This window comes from Rhinopithecus bieti, unplaced genomic scaffold, assembly GCF_001698545.2.
Source record: "Rhinopithecus bieti isolate Rb0 unplaced genomic scaffold, ASM169854v2 scaffold_20150, whole genome shotgun sequence".
In the NCBI taxonomy this organism is placed as follows: domain Eukaryota; kingdom Metazoa; phylum Chordata; class Mammalia; order Primates; family Cercopithecidae; genus Rhinopithecus; species Rhinopithecus bieti.
This window is the reverse complement of record NW_016810565.1, coordinates 4,894,959-4,910,331: the sequence shown is the minus strand read 5'-3', so window position 1 is coordinate 4,910,331 and position 15,373 is coordinate 4,894,959. Positions and strand designations below refer to the sequence as shown.

Genomic DNA, 15,373 nt, shown 5'->3' with positions numbered 1-15,373 from the left:
ACAAAAAATAATCCCACCACTGTAATCCCACAACTTTGGGAGGCCGAGGCAGGCGGATCACCTGAGGTCAGGAGTTCAAGATTAGCCTGGGCAACATGATGAAAATGGCAAAATCTGTTACAATAAAAAATAACTCAGGATTGGGTGCGGTGGCTCACCCTGTAATCTCAACACTTTGGGAGGCTGATGCAGGTGGATCACCTGAGGTCAGGAGTTTGAAACCAGCCTGGCCAACATGGTAAAACCCTATCTCCACCAAAAATACAAACATTTCCCCAGCGTGGTGGCGGGTACCTGTAATCCCAGCTACTCAGGAGGCTGAGGCAGGAGAATCGCTTGAACCTGGGAGGCGGAGGTTGCAATGAGCCGAGATCACACCACTGCACTCCAGCCTGGGCAACAAGAGAGAAACTCCGTCTCAAAAAAAAAAAAAGCCGTGTGCGGTAGCTCACGCCTGTAATCCCAGCACTTTGGGAGGCCGAGGCGGGCGGATCACGAGGTCAGGAGTTCAGAACCATTCTGGCTAACACGGTAAAACCCCATCTCTACTAAAAATACAAAAAATTAGCCAAGCGTAGTGGCGGCGCCTATAGTCTCAGCTACTCCGGAGGCTGAGGCAGGAGAATGGCGTGAACCCGGGAGGTGGAAAAAAAAAATTAGCCGGGCATGACAGCGGGTGCCTGTGATCCCAGCTACTTGGGAGGCTGAGGCAGGAGAATCGCTTGAACCGGGGAGGTGGCTGTTGCAGTGAGCCGAGAAAGCGCCACTGCACTCCAGCCTGGGCAACACAGTGAGACTCTGTCTCAAAGAAAAAAGAACCAGGAAAAGAAAGGAAAGGAAAGGCTAGTGCTGGCCGGATCGCTGCAGGTGGGTCCTCAGGCTGGGTGGTGGCACTTTCACTTTCCGTGCTGGCTCCATCACTTCTGTGTGGATGAAAAATAATCATAACCTGTAGTTATTCCTTTCGTTATAAAAATAAAAGGGTATTTTAGAATGTGTGGCCCAGCCAGCAGGGCGGGCAGGCTCCCTCCCGAAGCCCTCTGCGGCGTGCGGCTTGGTTGCTTGGGCAACGTCTGCCGCCCCCTAGGGGACAACGCAGCCTTCCCGCAAGGGCAGCCCGGGCCGCGCACAGCGTGGGCTCAGACGCGGGTGGAGGAAGCCTGCAGGCAGCCTGGCTCTGCTAGCAGTCACCATGCCTGTCGGAGGAGCAGCCGGCTGGCTCCAGTGGACTCTCCCAGGCTCTGCCTCCTGCTGTCCGCCGAAGACCCCAGGTCCATCGACTGCTGGAAAATTCAAGACCCAGAGAGGTCATGCCACCGGCCCAGGGTAGCACAGCTGGGAGAGGCAGAGCCCCGGGCCAGACCCTAGGCTGAGGGCTCCTCCCCTCCACCAGGCAGGATCGATGAGGCCTGGAAGGAGGCTGGGCAAGGTATAAGCAGCTTCATTCTTGTTCACTGTTCTTTTACTACTTATTTTTAGTTTTGAGACAGGAGTCTTACTCCTTCACCCAGGCTGGAGTGCAGTGGCCCTTTTACTACTTTTTTTTTTTCTTTTGAGACGGAGTCTCGCTCTGTTGCCCAGGCTGGAGTGCAGTGCGCCATCTCGGCTCACTGCAAGCTCCGCCTCCCGGGTTCACGCCATTCTCCTGCCTCACCCTCCGGAGTAACTGGGACTACAGGCGCCCGCCCCCACGCCTGGCTAATTTTTTGTATTTTTTAGTAGAGATGGGGTTTCACCGTGTTAGCCAGGATGGTCTGGATCTCCTGACCTCATGATCCGCCCGCCTCGGCCTCACAAAGTGCTGGGATTACAGGCATGAGCCACTGCGCCCAGCCCCCTTTTACTGCTTTTTTAGTTTTTTGAGATGGGGTCCCACTCGCGATGTTGCCCAGGCTGTAGTGCGGTGGCTATTCACAGGCACAGTCCCACTACTGATCGGCACAGGAGTTTTGACTTGCTTCATTTCCAGCCTGGGCCTGTTCACCCCTCCTTAAGCAACCTGGTGGTCTCCCACTCCTGGGAGGTCACTATGTGGATGCTGACTGTAGCCTATCGGACAATCAGCCCAGCGCACTACAGCCCAGAACTCCCGGGCTCAAGTCGTCCTCCCACCCCAGACTCCTGAGTAGCTGGGACTACAGGCATGCGCCACCACATCCTGCTACTACTTTTTATCACGGACTGCAACAAAGGTCACATACTCATAATCTTTCTCCTTTTCTTCCTTTGTTTTTTTTTACCAGACGATGTGAAATTACATTTCAGCCATCATGCCATTTTACCAGCATGTACTTCTGTTTGTGTCTCTAATATAGGCATTTTCTCACAGAACTTTGGTGCTATTATTGCACCTAACAAGAATAATAATGATTGTTTAAAGTCATCTAATGCCAGCAGGTGCGGTGACTCATTCTTGTAATTCCAGCACTTTGGGAGGCTGACGTGGGTGGATCACTTGAGGTCAGGAGTTTGAGACCAGCCTAGCCAACACGGTGAAACCCTATCTCTACCAAAAATACAAAAAAAATTAGCTGGGCATGGTGGTATGCACCTGTAATCCCAGCTACTCAAGAGGCAACTCACTGCAACCTCCACCTCCTTGGTTCAAGGAGAATCACTTGAATCCAGGAGATGGAGGTTGCAGTGAGCCAAGATTGCGCCACTGTACTCCAGCCTGAGCGACAGAGCGAGACTCCATCTAAAAAAATAAAAATTAAAAATAAAAAAGTAAGTAAAGTCATCTAATGCCATTGGCTATCTCCAGCTGAGGACACCTGGGAGCGCAGGGCCTCCAGGTGAACACCTTCAGGGATGAGGAGGTGCTTGGTGGAAAGGATGGATGGGGTGATGGGGGCAGGTGGGTGACATCCTCTTGCGGTCCCTTTGATCTTTAGGGCCTGGCACAGTGTGGGTGCTGAGGATGTGGACTGACTGATGGGCTGTCCCAGATTCTGCAACACTGTCTCACCCCTTTCTTGTGGGGCCCCTGCCAGCCTGTCCATCCTTCCATCCATTTTTCTGTCCATGCCTTCATCGCTCTACCCCTTCATCCAACCACTCATCCGTCCGTCCATCGTCCACTCATCCATCTGTCTGTCCAGCCCTCCTCCCATCCATCCATTTGTCTACCTGCCCATCCCTCCCTCCTCCATTTGTCTCCCATCCATCCATCTGTCTCTCCAGCCCTCCTCCATCTGTCCCTCCATCCCTCCATCCATCCATCCATCCTTCCATCTGTTCACTGACTCATTTTCTCTCATACTTATTTACCTGGCCTCCCCAGGGTGCCCGCCTGTGCTGAGTGCCGTGGGTGTGGAGACAAACCCAGCAACACCCTGCCTGCCCAAAGCCCACAGCTGAGTGGGGAAATGTTGAGACCTGCACGAAGCAGCCTAAATGGTGGGGTGGCCTGTTTTCTATTTCTGCCTTGGAGAAGAGGGTCAAGCTAGGGCATGTTTGTTCAGGAGACAAAGAGCAGGTAAAACCTGGCTGCAATGACTGAGAGAACAGGCTTGTCTCAAATGTCACCTTCTGGGGCCTCCCTAATACCGCCTGCAAGTCTCCCTCTCCCCAAGACCTTGTTTCTCTCCTGGCACTTGCTGCCATTGGGGGCACTCTGTATTTTGGCTATTCATCTGTTGACTGGCTGTCCTCCTCCCTGAGCATAAGGTCCACCAGGGCAAGGGCTTTTTTTTGTTTTTTGTTTTTTCTGAGACAGAGTCTTGCTGTGTCTCCCAGGCTGGAGTACAGTGGCCCAATCTCGGCTCACTGCAACCTCTGCCTCCCAGGTTCAAGCAATTTTCCTGCCTCAGCCTCCCAAGTAGCTGGGACTACAGGCATCCACTGCCACACCCGGCTAATTTTCGTATTTTTAGTAGAGATGGGGTTTCACCATATTGGCCAGGCTAGTCTGGAACTCCTGGCTTTGTGATCTACCTGCCTCGGCCTCCCAAAGTGCTGGGATTACAGGCGTGAGCCACCGCGCCCAGCCCAGGGCAAGGGTTTTTATCCGTTGTGTTTACTGATGTGTCTCAGTGCCTAAAGCTTAACAGGCAGCCTTGGTTTCATGAGTAGAGGGCATGGGCAGGGCAGGCTGCTGTCCGTGGGGTGATGACACGGCTGGGGCTGTGCAGACAGACGGTGCCAAAGGGATCTGAACGTGAATTTAAGAGGTTGACACATAGGACTGGGGACTCTGGATGTGGGGTGGAGAGAGAGAGGTGTCCAGGGCAACTCCTGGACTTGTGGCTCAGGAGCTGTGGGTGACTGGCACTTGCTACATTAGATGCTCTGTAGGAAACATGGATCTGAACGGTCCCTGTTCTCTCAGTTAGACACCATACTTCAAACTCCCTCAGCACCCAGGGTACTGGCTTCTCGAGTGCATCATCAGCAATTGAACCCAAGTCTCAGCTGTATTTGCCCTGCCCAGAACAGGCCAGTCACCTCCTTCCTTCCAGACTCTATGCTTCTGTTAATGCAGCCTTGGCATTTAGCTGGCCACTCTCACAAGGACACGCCCGGACCTTGCCCTGAGCAGTTGCAGATATGAGGCAGGTACTCTCTTCATTTCATGGATGCAAAAGTGGAGGCACGGAGTGGTCAAGGAGCTGGCCCATGGTCTCAGGTATGAGTGGCAGAGCTGGGCTTTAAAGTCAGGCAGCCAGCTTCTAACCAGACGCTAAGCTTCATCCCCTTGAGGACCAGGACTAGCATCAGGACTGGCCTTGGATGGGCCACTTCCTGCCCTTTACCCTCTGCCATAGCAGCTGGCACTGCTAACCCTGTGTCTCCCACTTGCCTACAAACTGTTGGGCTGGCAGGGGGCTGTCCCTCTGTCAACTCTCAGCCTGCTCAAGGCCAGTCTGCAGGTCTGGCCATTAGAGGACAGGAAAACAGGTAGACAAACAGCCTCCTGGCCCTGCCACCTGCCCCAAGGGCCACCCAGATGGGCTGCCTGGGCCTATGCGTCACTACCTGCCCCTCCCCTATCCTGCTGGCATTCCAGTCTGCGGGGCTCTCATTTAGAGTCTGTTGCTTAGCAGGTGTGTGACCGAGGCACCTGCACAGCCTCCCTGAGACTTGGTGTCCCCTGTGGAGATCTCACAGGGCTGTGGTGCAGGTCACGTGGGGCATGCACTGAGTCCCCTTGAGAGCCCACTGGGGCCTCCCCAGGTGGGCCCTGGATATCCCAGAGGGTGGGTTGTGTGAGAGCGTCTGGGAATCATATCCAGCCCTGTCATCCTCGTGGATTGAACAAGCCCGCTTTCTGGGTCTCAGTGGCCCCATCTGTGAAATGGGCAGCACTAATGCTGTGCTGTCTCCCTTCTGGGGCGGTAAGGAGGATTGTAGAGCCTGAGAGTGAGAGAAGCTTGGTGAACTGTACGGTGGGGTGCACAGGCGAGAAAGTCCCTGTTTTTACAGTGCCCAGCAGACAGAAGTAGCCTCTTAGTGGAGAGGTCTCCCCCTCAGGAGGGCCCCAGCCAGCTGGTTCAGAGGCTGAATCGGCAGAGCCTCTGTCCTCGGTTCATGCAGGCGTGGGGGCTTGGTGAGGCAGCCCTGACCTTGGCCTCTGGGTCCGGGGAGACGCATTCCCATGGAGCAGACAGCAGGGAACCGGGGCAGCAGGAAGGGCAAGAACAGATGGTGGGTGATGTTCCTGGGTTCAGGCCTGTTCCCCCGACCCCCTCCCTCCCTGACAACTGGAGCACCTTGAGGACAGGGACTGGCTGTCTTGCCTGGGTGTAGCGTCAGCAAAGGAAGTGTTTGTTGAGTGAGTAAGTGAGGGAGGTTTGCGGGTTTCCTGGGCAAGGGGTCCTGAGCAAATCCAGGGGAGTCAGGAAAGCCCAGGGGACACAGTGAAGGCTCGAGCTTGGACCTGGAGGGCGGGAGCTGTCACAGCCCCATCTCTGGACCTCCCCAGGAGGGGTTTGGATGTAGTGGGGCAGTGACCCTGCTCCCTGGTGTCTGCCACCTCCTGTGCTCTCTCCTGTGCTTTCCTGACACCTGGGTCCCGAGGGCACTGGGACAAGGGTCCTGGGGGCAGGGGAGGGAGTCCAGCTGTGTGCCACGTGGCCTCAGCAGGCTCCGCTTCCGGTCCCCTCCCCTGCCGCAGGTATTTAAGGTCTGAGAGGGGCCAGCTGGGAGCTGTTGAGGCCACCCCGGTGGCACCAGAGCCCTCTCAGGCAGGCAGACCCAGGGCCTCCCCACCACACCTTGTTCATGGATTTTGTTGCTGGAGCCATCGGAGGTAACAGACAGGATGGTGGGCTGTGCAGACACTGCTGCTTCTGGGGGTAGCAGGAGGAGCTGAGGCCCAGGAAGGTGCTGGGCAGCAGGGCGGGGGGCTTTGAGGAGATCCCCAGCTCCCAGGATCTGCCAGGACCTGGTGTGGGCCATGGGTGCCAGGAGCAGAGAACAGGTTCCTGGGAGACTAAGGCTGGATGAAGGGTGCTGCAGGGCCTCGGGGGCTGCAATGGCCTGGGAGGCTCAGACAGGAGGCTGAGGGCAGGCTGGGGATGGGGCTGTGGTCCAGGCATGGAGGTCGCTTGGGAGGCAGAGTTAGGGAGGCTGGGAGTTCTTGGTGTGGGGAGGGGTGATTGAATCACTGGAAGGGAAGGAAGACCCCAGGAGAGGATCGAGAGGGCGGGGAGATGGGTAGGGAAGATGGGGCCTGGTCCTGCAGCAGGTACTGGAAGGGGCGGGCAGAGGACGGTAAGGGACCTGGCGAGCTGGCTGCACCTGTCCCGCTGGCTGTGCGCGCCTGGCTGGGCCTCCGGAACCTGCTTCTCAGGCCAGACTCTGCTGGGGAAACCGTTGTCCCTCCCGGGGAAGGGCTCCTGGTGAAAGACTGATTCAGGGAGATAACCAGGCCCTGGGACACGGGCTCAGCTCCATCCCATGGGCTGTGGGGACTGTTTTGAGTGGGCACCCCTGGCCTTGCTGGTCTTGTGAAACAGCAGTGGGTGGCGTCAGTACTTCTGGGAACAGCATGGGGGTTGGGAGAGCGGCCAAGCTCTGGGCCTGGGAGAAGGCAGGGTACCTGCCCCATTAACAGGCTTTCTTTTTCTTTTTTTTCCTTGAGATGGAGTCTTGTTCTGTCGCCTAGGCTGTAATGCAGTGGCGTGATCTTGGCTCACTGCAACCTCTGCCTCCTGGTTTCAAGTGATTCTCCTGCCTCAGCCTCCCAAGTAGCTGGGACTACAGACATGCACCACCATGTCTGGCTAATTTTTGGGTTTTTAGTAGAGGCCGGGTTTTACCGTGTTGGTCAGGCTGATCTCAAACTCCTGACCTCAAGTGATCTGCCCGCCTCAGCATCCCAAAGTGTTGGGATTACAGGTGTGAGCCACTGCGCCCGGCCTCCATTAGCAGGCTTTCTGAGCCCCAGCTAGGTGCCAGCCTGGGCCAGGTGCTCCCTTCTCAGGGAAGTTACTGGACTTGCCTGAAGTCACACAGCTGGAAAGGGCTCCTGAGTCTGGCATCTTTCCTCCGAAGCCATGGGGAGGCCTAGGTAAAGGGCTCTCACTCTGTGCCTGGCCCTGGGTCATGGGGTGTCAGCCCTGGGCCATGTCCTTGGAGAACTCCAGTTCTGGAGGTGGCGGTGGCATACAAGAGCAGCAAGGCCATATGACAAGGCCTCTGCTCAACATGTTCCAGGCACAGAGGCAGCCCAGAGTACAGAGGTCAGAGAGGGCTCCAGAGAGGAAGTGGTGTTGTGGCAGGGCTTTGATGGATGAGTAGGAGTTCGGTGAGGTGTGTGAGGTGTACGGGAGGGTTAAGAAGGGTCATTCTCTCCAAGCCACCTGGTCTTTTGCCTTACTTCATTTATTCGCTTCATTCTTTCATCCCGCATATTTACTGAGTCCTGGGCCACAGTAAATAGGGTACAGTCCCCATGTGCTTATTGTCTTCCATTGGCCTTTACCACTGACCCTCAGGGGAGAGAATGGTCCCCCCAGGGACCAGCCTGTTTCCTGTCTGACTTCCCTGTGTCAGTGCTGGGGCTTGGATGTTGAGGCCTGGCACCTGAAGCCTCTGTGCAAGGTGTGGACTCCTGGCCCTTTCTCTTCCACACACACTTGTGATTCCTGGCAGTCCTGGCTCTTCACAAACCCTGGTGTGGGCTTGGGCTTCCCTCCTCCTGGCCTTTGCCCAGGCTGTGCCTCCCACTCCTTCCACCCATGCAGCCAAAACACAGTTACTGCCTAGCTCACAGGCAAACCCTCCACGGACTGACGGCTCGAGGGCAAGGTCTGCCTGGCTCAGAGACAGGGCCCAGCCAGGGTTGGATCAGACCTTCTCTCAGAACATGATGCCCGTGGGGAGGCCGGGGCATGTCTTTGGCTCAAGGCAGTGAAGATGAGGCAATCCCAGGCCAGGACTCAGGGAAGGTGAACTCGCTTGCAAAGGGCAGAAGTCACTCGGAGGTTCAGTTTCCTCATCTATAAAACGAGGGTGCCCTCAGGGGATGAGGCCTGGTGCAGACCAGAAGGGCCAAATATGGGTCTGCCCTTGGGGGAGCCCAGTTGGTGTGCACCTGCTTCTTCTTCCCTGCAATGGGGTTGAACTGCTCGTTGGCCCCACTCTCCTCACCGTGGGCCTCTGCTTTCCTTCCAGGCGTCTGCGGTGTCGCTGTGGGCTACCCCCTGGACACGGTGAAGGTGTGGCAGCAGCCAGCCCCCCAACCATCCCAAGGCCCCTGCACCCATCCATGGCCAGAAGACTTTCCAGAATGCTAAACAGACCCACCCCTTTCCTGCTCAAATGCCTTCAATGGCTCCCCATAGCCCCTGGGACTATGTCAGTCCCACTTTCTCGCCTCTGCACCTCAGGTTTCTCATCTAACACAAGGCTCCCTGTCCCTGCTGTGCCCACAGTCCAGCATGGCTGGGACAATCAAGAAGGTGACTCTGCCCCTTCCCCAAGGCCTGCTGGCCTTGCCCTAGGCCTGGAGCTACTCCTTCCTGAAGCTCACTTCTCCCGCAGGTCAGGATCCAGACGGAGCCAAAGTACACAGGCATCTGGCACTGCGTCCGGGATACGTATCACCGAGAGCGCGTAGGTCTCTGGGGCCAGGGTGTGGGCAGGGAGACAGGGAGGGGATGCTGGGCCTGCCTCCACTGCCCAGCAGGTGATGCTGGGCTCGCCACTGGGTCTCAGCTCTCTCACCTTCCACATGGGAATGGTTCTGCCAATCTCATGGGTTCCTCTGAGGACTGCAGCCAGGTCATCTGGCAGCAAGAGGGGCCTCAGAAGGAGGTTCCCACCTCCAGCAGAGGGTCTGGAGGTAGCGTTCAGGCCTTTGAAGGTCAGAGGAGGGACCCATGCACTGCATTTCTGTCTCCTTCAGGCCAGGTACCCCTTGAAGGCAGCGTTGGGTGGAGTCTTCAGGGTCTAGCTCAGAGACCTGTCCAGAGGCAGGACTTGGTGACATTCTCCAAAGTGAACTTGGGGCTTGGTGCAGGCCAGGAGCTAGCTTGTGAAAGCAGTAGAGGCATAACATGCTGTTTTTTTTTTTTTTTTTTTTTTTTTGAGGCGGACACTCTGTCCGCCGGACTGAGTACAGGTGCCGGATCTCCAGCTCACTGCAAGGCTCCGGCGCTCCCCGGGCGTTTACGAGCCCATTCTCTCCTGGCCTCAGCCTCCCGAGTAGCCTGGGACTACAGGAGCGCAGCCAACCTTCGGCCCGGCTAGTTTTTTGTATTTTAGTAGCAGAGCGGGGTTCACGCAGTGTTTAGCAGGATGGTCTCGATCCTTCCTGGACGCGTCGTGATCCCGCCCCCGTTCTCGGCCCCCAAAGTGCTGGGATTACAGGCTTGAAGCTGAGCCACCGCGCCCGGCCGACATGCTGTTAATAGTTCATTATCAGGCCCGGTGCAGTGGCTCACGCCTGTAATCCCAGCACTTTGGGAGGCTGAGGCGGGCGGATCACCTGTGGTCAGGAGTTCGAGACCAGCCTTGCCACCCTGTCTCTACTGAAAATACAAAAATTAGCTGGAGGTGGTGAGCAGGCAGCTGCTGAGGAGGCTGAGGCAGGAGAATCGCTTGAACCTGGGAGGTGGAGGTTGCGGTGAGCTGAGATCCGGCCACTGCACTCCAGCCTGGGCAACAGAGTGAGACTCTGTCTCAAAAAAAAAAAAAAAAAAAAAAAAGCTCATCATCATCAAGCAGCTGCGCTGGGTTTGGCCTGGTCCTCTGACTCTTCAGGTTCCCCCTCCGTGACCTCCATCTTACAGCAGAGGAAACGGAGGCCCTGAGGCCGTGAGCGGCCTTCCTGAGGTCCAACAGCAGAGTGCAGAGCAGGGCTGAGTGTGGGCTCCCTCGCTTGGCTTCCTTCTGGCGGGGCCCTGGCCTGACCTAGACCCTGTCTGCTAGGTGTGGGGCTTCTATCGCGGCCTCTCGCTTCCCGTGTGCACAGCGTCCCTGGTGTCCTCCGTGTCTTTCGGCACCTATAGCCACTGCCTGGCGCACATCTGCCAGTTCCGGTACGGCAGCCCTGACGCCAAGCCCGCCAAGGCTGACATCACACTCTCGGGATACGCCTCCGGCCTCGTCCGCGTGAGTAGGGGCAGCCAGGGTGGGGAAGGCCCAAGAGAGACTGCGGAATCTGTGAGGTTCTCCACCCTGGCAGGTGGGGAAACTGAGGCTTGATGAGGGCAGACACTGGAGGCCATGCATGGAGCCAGGGGCTGTGGGAGAGGAACTGGCATCCTGCCCAGGCTGGGCCCAGAACCCCTAAGCAGTACACAGATGAGGGGCTCACTGCTGTCCTGCTCAGCACGGCCCCCTGGGGAAGGGGGCTGTGACCAAAGGGACCCTCCCCGTCACGGTCAGAAGGTCACCTAGAAGCCACCATGGGGAGCTGAATAGGCAGGCCCTGGGCACTCATGGCTCCGGGCACAGAGATGCCTGAACACAGTCAGCTGTTGCCGGACGCGGGCATTTCTGCATCCTCAACTGTGCATGGAGCACCTGCAGTGCCCGCCTGCCCTCAGGGAGCCCTTGCTCCCGCAGTGGGGACAGACTTCTGCACACGGTGACAGCACAGAGGCAGCTGAAGCAGCCCAGTGGCTGAAGGCCTGGCCCAGGGGTCCAGATCACCAGGCCCAGCTCTCCGCTCTGACTCTCATGAGCTGAGCAACCTTGGGCAAGCAAGGGAGACTCTTGGAGCTTCTGTCTCTCCATCTGTAAGAGGCATGATGAGAATTCAGTGAGATCATGAGGGTAAAGCCCCCAACACACATATGTGGAGTCCGACATGAATGAGTACCCACGAAGTGGCAGCTAGTATGTCTAGTGATTTTTCTTTTTTTTTTTTGAGACAGAGTCTTGCTTGGTTGCTCAGGCCAGAGTTTAGTGGCACCATCTGGGTTCACTGCAACCTCTGCCTCCCAGGTTCAAGCAATTCTCCTGCCTCAGCCTCCTGAGTAGCTGGGACTACAGGCATCCGCCACCAAGCTCAGCTAATTTTTGTATTTTTAGTAGAGATGGAGTTTCACCCATATTGGCTGGTTTCAAACTCCTGATCTCGTGATCCGCCTGCCTTGACCTCCCAAAGTACTGGGATTACAGGCTTGAGCTGCTGCGCCCGGCCATGATATTATTTTATTGCTGATACGTTATTAAATACGTTCTTGAACCTGGGTCACCGACATTTTCTTACCACCTCCCAGGAGAAGCCCGGCAGGCTGGCGCCTGGGAGAGATGTGGCTGCGGAGGAAGCATGAGCTTTGGCCTTGGGTGGGCAGAGCAGGCTTTGGACCCCGTGGCCCCCCAGCTCTGGGCCAGCCTGCAGGGTCTCGGGGCCCAACCTCCTGAGGTCACCGTGGGCAACATGAGGCCGGTGGGAGGCCAGGTCCAGGCTGTGGGCAGAGCCACAGGTGGCTGACCCCTGCCTCCTTCTCTGTTCCAGGTGTTCCTGACGTCGCCCACTGAGGTGGCCAAAGTCCGCCTGCAGACACAGACACAGGCACAGAAGCAGCAGCGGCGGATCTCGGCCTCGGGGCCCTCGGCTGTGCCCCCCGTGTGTCCTGCGCCCCCAGCCTGCCCAGAGCCCAAGTACCGCGGGCCGCTTCACTGCCTGGCCACAGTAGCCCGCGAGGAGGGGCTGCGCGGCCTCTACAAGGGCAGCTCGGCCCTGCTGTTACGGGACGGTCACTCCTTTGCCACCTACTTCCTCTCCTACGCCATCCTCTGTGAGCGGCTCAGCCCCGCTGGCCACAGCCAGCCAGGTGAGCAGGGGCTGGAACCTGGCAGGGCGGGGAGCCTGGCAGGATGAGGAGGCCAAGGTGAGGTCTTGCTGCCCGCCAGTACCCGAGTAGGGGCTTGAACTCGGCTTCCTGCCTCCCAGGGTGGGCTCCTCAGTTCCCCCAACACCAAGAGTCAGGACAGACTTGCTGTGTCAGAGTCAGTGTGTGGCTGTGGACAAGTTCCCTTCCCCTCTCCCAAGCCACTTGCAAATGAGGATGGGCCGAAAGAGTGAGTCCAGGGCACACTGCCCTGGGCGCCCCGATCAGGCTCCCAGTCAAGGCACTGTGGTCTCTCTGCAGATGTTCTGGGCGTGCTGGTGGCCGGGGGCTGTGCGGGAGTCCTGGGCTGGGCTGTGGCCACCCCCATGGACGTGATCAAGTCGAGACTGCAGGCAGACGGGCAGGGCCAGAGGCGCTACCGGGGCCTCCTGCACTGTATGGTGACCAGCGTGTGGGAGGAGGGACCCCGGGTCCTTTTCAAGGGGCTGGTGCTCAACTGCTGCCGCGCCTTCCCTGTCAACATGGTGGTCTTTGTCGCCTATGAGGCGGTGCTGAGGCTCACCCAGGGTCTGCTCACATAGCTGGTCCCCACACCCAGCGGCCCACCCGCCGGCAGCTGCTGGAGGTTGTAGTGGCTGGAGGAGGCAAGGGGTAGTGTGGCTGGGGTTGGGACCCCACAGGGCCGTTGCCCAGGAAAACGAGGAGCCTCCCTGCAGTGAGTCGGCCGAGGCCTGAGCTTGCCCTGCCCAGCTACTGACCTCAGGTCGAGGGGCCCGCCGGCCATCAGCCAGGGCTGTCCTGGGGTGGCAGGAGCCAGGGAGGAGGGGGCCTCTTTGATGAGGGCGTGTGTCACATGGAGTCAGTTGTTCATCCCAGCTTCCCCGTGGCCCCCACCTCCCATGTCTTTGGAGCAAACTTCTGGGGAGTCAGGTGTGTGCTCAGCCAACCTCTGTCCCATTCCCAGACCCTCGTCCCCACCACTGTTCTTGTCTTCACGAGCTGTCCCTTACAGGCAGGGGCTTCCCACAGGCTGGGGGCCTTGGGGCAGGGAGCATGAGCTGGGCTGGCCCACCATGACTGAGGGCTCCCGGCCCGGCTTGTTCCCCACAGCAGGCCGCTCCCAGGGGTGCTGCCAGGACTGCCATGCCCACCTGGCAGGGGCCCGGGTTGGCCGTCCTCACCCGGTTAGGGAATTTGGGGTGAGGTTCCTCAGGAGCCCACACTCTGCCTGTGGATGCTGCAAAGACCCCAAAGACTCTGCAAAGACCCCAAAGACGCTGCAAAGACCCCAAAGACACTGCAAAGACCCCAAAGACTCTGTTGGGAACTGTTGTCAATAAAATGTTTCTGAGGATGTTCAGGGCTGTGGCTCCGTGGCCATGGGCTGACCGTTCCCTGCCCCCAGCAGGTTTGTACCCTGTGAGGCCTGCCCACCTATCCTGGGAGGTGCAGGGTCCTGGTCCTGTCCTGCTCCCTTCCTGCTGGACAAGCCCCCTCCAAACCCAAGCTGCCAGTGCTCCCACTGTGCAGATGGGCACACTGAAACACCGCCTGGCACTCTGGCGGGCTCCACCCTCTCAGTCTTCTGGGTTGTGGGGCCTGGCCTATGGTGCTGAGTCCTGCTGCAGGGGGCTGTTTAGCAGGGTACTTGCTCTCCTCACCACCTCATCCCAAACCCACCCGCTTTCTGAGTGAAAGCTGGTTCAAGCCAGGCCCTCCCACCCACCCTGTGAGCCAACCCTCCAGAGGGGGGTGCCCGTGGGAGGGTGCTGGGCACCTTGCACAGCTCACCACAGCCACCGGATGCCAGGCGAGCAGACAGCTCCAAGAGGGAGGGGGCCTTGCCTGCAGTCACGCATCAGGAGGGGTGGGTGGACTGGAGCCCGTGCTTCTGGGGCTCCAGCACCCTCCTCCTGGCATCATGTGGCTTCCACTGATGGGGGCTATCAGGGGCTAGGGCTGGCAGGTCCAGTGTAAAGCCATCGGGTCTCCACCACAGCAGCCCTCTGGCAGGGCTGGAGGCCACCTGCATTGACTATAGTCACTCACGGACACTGACCTTGACTGTGTCTGTGCACTGAACGCTGTCCTCTGTTCTGCCGAACAGAACTCTTCTGCTCCCAGAATAAGGGGTGAATCCCCCTTCCTGGGTCTGCTCCTTTTATGCCAGTCCCCATATGTGTGGTGCTATGGACACCTGATCTGATGCCCTGTGCCAGCAACACCCTCCCTCTGCTCTGCCTGGCTGGCTCCACACCCCAGGCGCCACTTCCTCCAGGAAGCTCTCCCTGCCTGACCACTGGGCTGCTCCCAAGCATCTCCTGCTCTGCTCCCGTGGGGACCTAGTTGGGTGTGTGGTCACTCTTCTGCCTCTCCCCAGCCACAAGAGCCTGCGAGCTGCGCAAGGACTCCATCTAGCTCCAGGGCTGCTGTACAGTAGCGGGTGTGGGATGAATGAGTGAGTGAGTGAGTGAATGGATAAGTCCTGCAGTAGATTCCAGGAAGTGCGTCCAGCTTAGGAGTTGCAGAGGCTGAGATGCTGTGGCCAAATGCTGGGAAAGGGCAGGTGCTAACCGGTTTCCATCGTTCATCAAACACTGACCCTCCAAATGCTGGGAAAGGGCAGGTGCTAACCGGTTTCCATCGTTCATCAAACACTGACCCTGGGACCATTTTTGTTGAGAAGACCCCACCTGTTCGGCCTTGGCAGGAGGGTTCCTGGCAGCACTCCTGGCCCAGCTCTGGCAGCGGCTGCACTCTGGGAGGTGGGGGCCTTTGGCTCTCCCTGAGCCTGTGTCACTGAGCAGCTGGCTCTGCCTGTCACTGGGGAGGGGGTTTGCAGGAAGGGCCTCTGTCCTCACTGTCTTTACAACCTCTATGGTAATGATCAGAGAGTCCTGGGCCTCAAGGCCCAGCCAGCGTGACCCTGGGGAGGGCACAGCTGCTGCTGCTGCAGGCAGGCACTGGGGGCCAGAGGCAGGCCTGTTGCTTGCCGAGTGCTGTCCTGGAGCAGCAAGCTGTTCCACTGCCACCTGTGTGCTCAGCCACCCTCCTTCCTGGCCCTGCTTCCCCACCCAGTGCTGTTTTGTGTGCTTCTCAGGCCTCATCTCCTTTCAGGCAGG

At 58.2% G+C, this 15,373-nt stretch overlaps 1 protein-coding gene across 3 annotated transcripts; it reads left to right on the top strand.

Moving 5' to 3' along the window:
- Window positions 1-1,064: 1,064 nt before the first annotated feature.
- SLC25A47 (solute carrier family 25 member 47) lies at window positions 1,065-13,616 on the top strand. 3 transcript variants are annotated; one of them, XM_017892279.1, is made up of 6 exons: window positions 6,123-6,250; window positions 8,620-8,663; window positions 8,989-9,060; window positions 10,378-10,560; window positions 11,915-12,233; window positions 12,552-13,616. In XM_017892279.1, the coding sequence occupies exons 1-6, from the start codon at window positions 6,223-6,225 to the stop codon at window positions 12,830-12,832; spliced, it is 927 nt and encodes a 308-aa protein (XP_017747768.1). In that variant the 5' UTR covers window positions 6,123-6,222; the 3' UTR covers window positions 12,833-13,616. The 3 variants fall into 3 exon arrangements, with proteins under 3 accessions (XP_017747769.1, XP_017747768.1, XP_017747770.1); XM_017892280.1 differs by lacking the exons at window positions 6,123-6,250; window positions 8,620-8,663 and adding an exon at window positions 1,065-1,429; XM_017892281.1 differs by lacking the exons at window positions 6,123-6,250; window positions 8,620-8,663 and adding an exon at window positions 8,670-8,906.
- The last annotated feature ends 1,757 nt before the right edge of the window (window positions 13,617-15,373 follow it).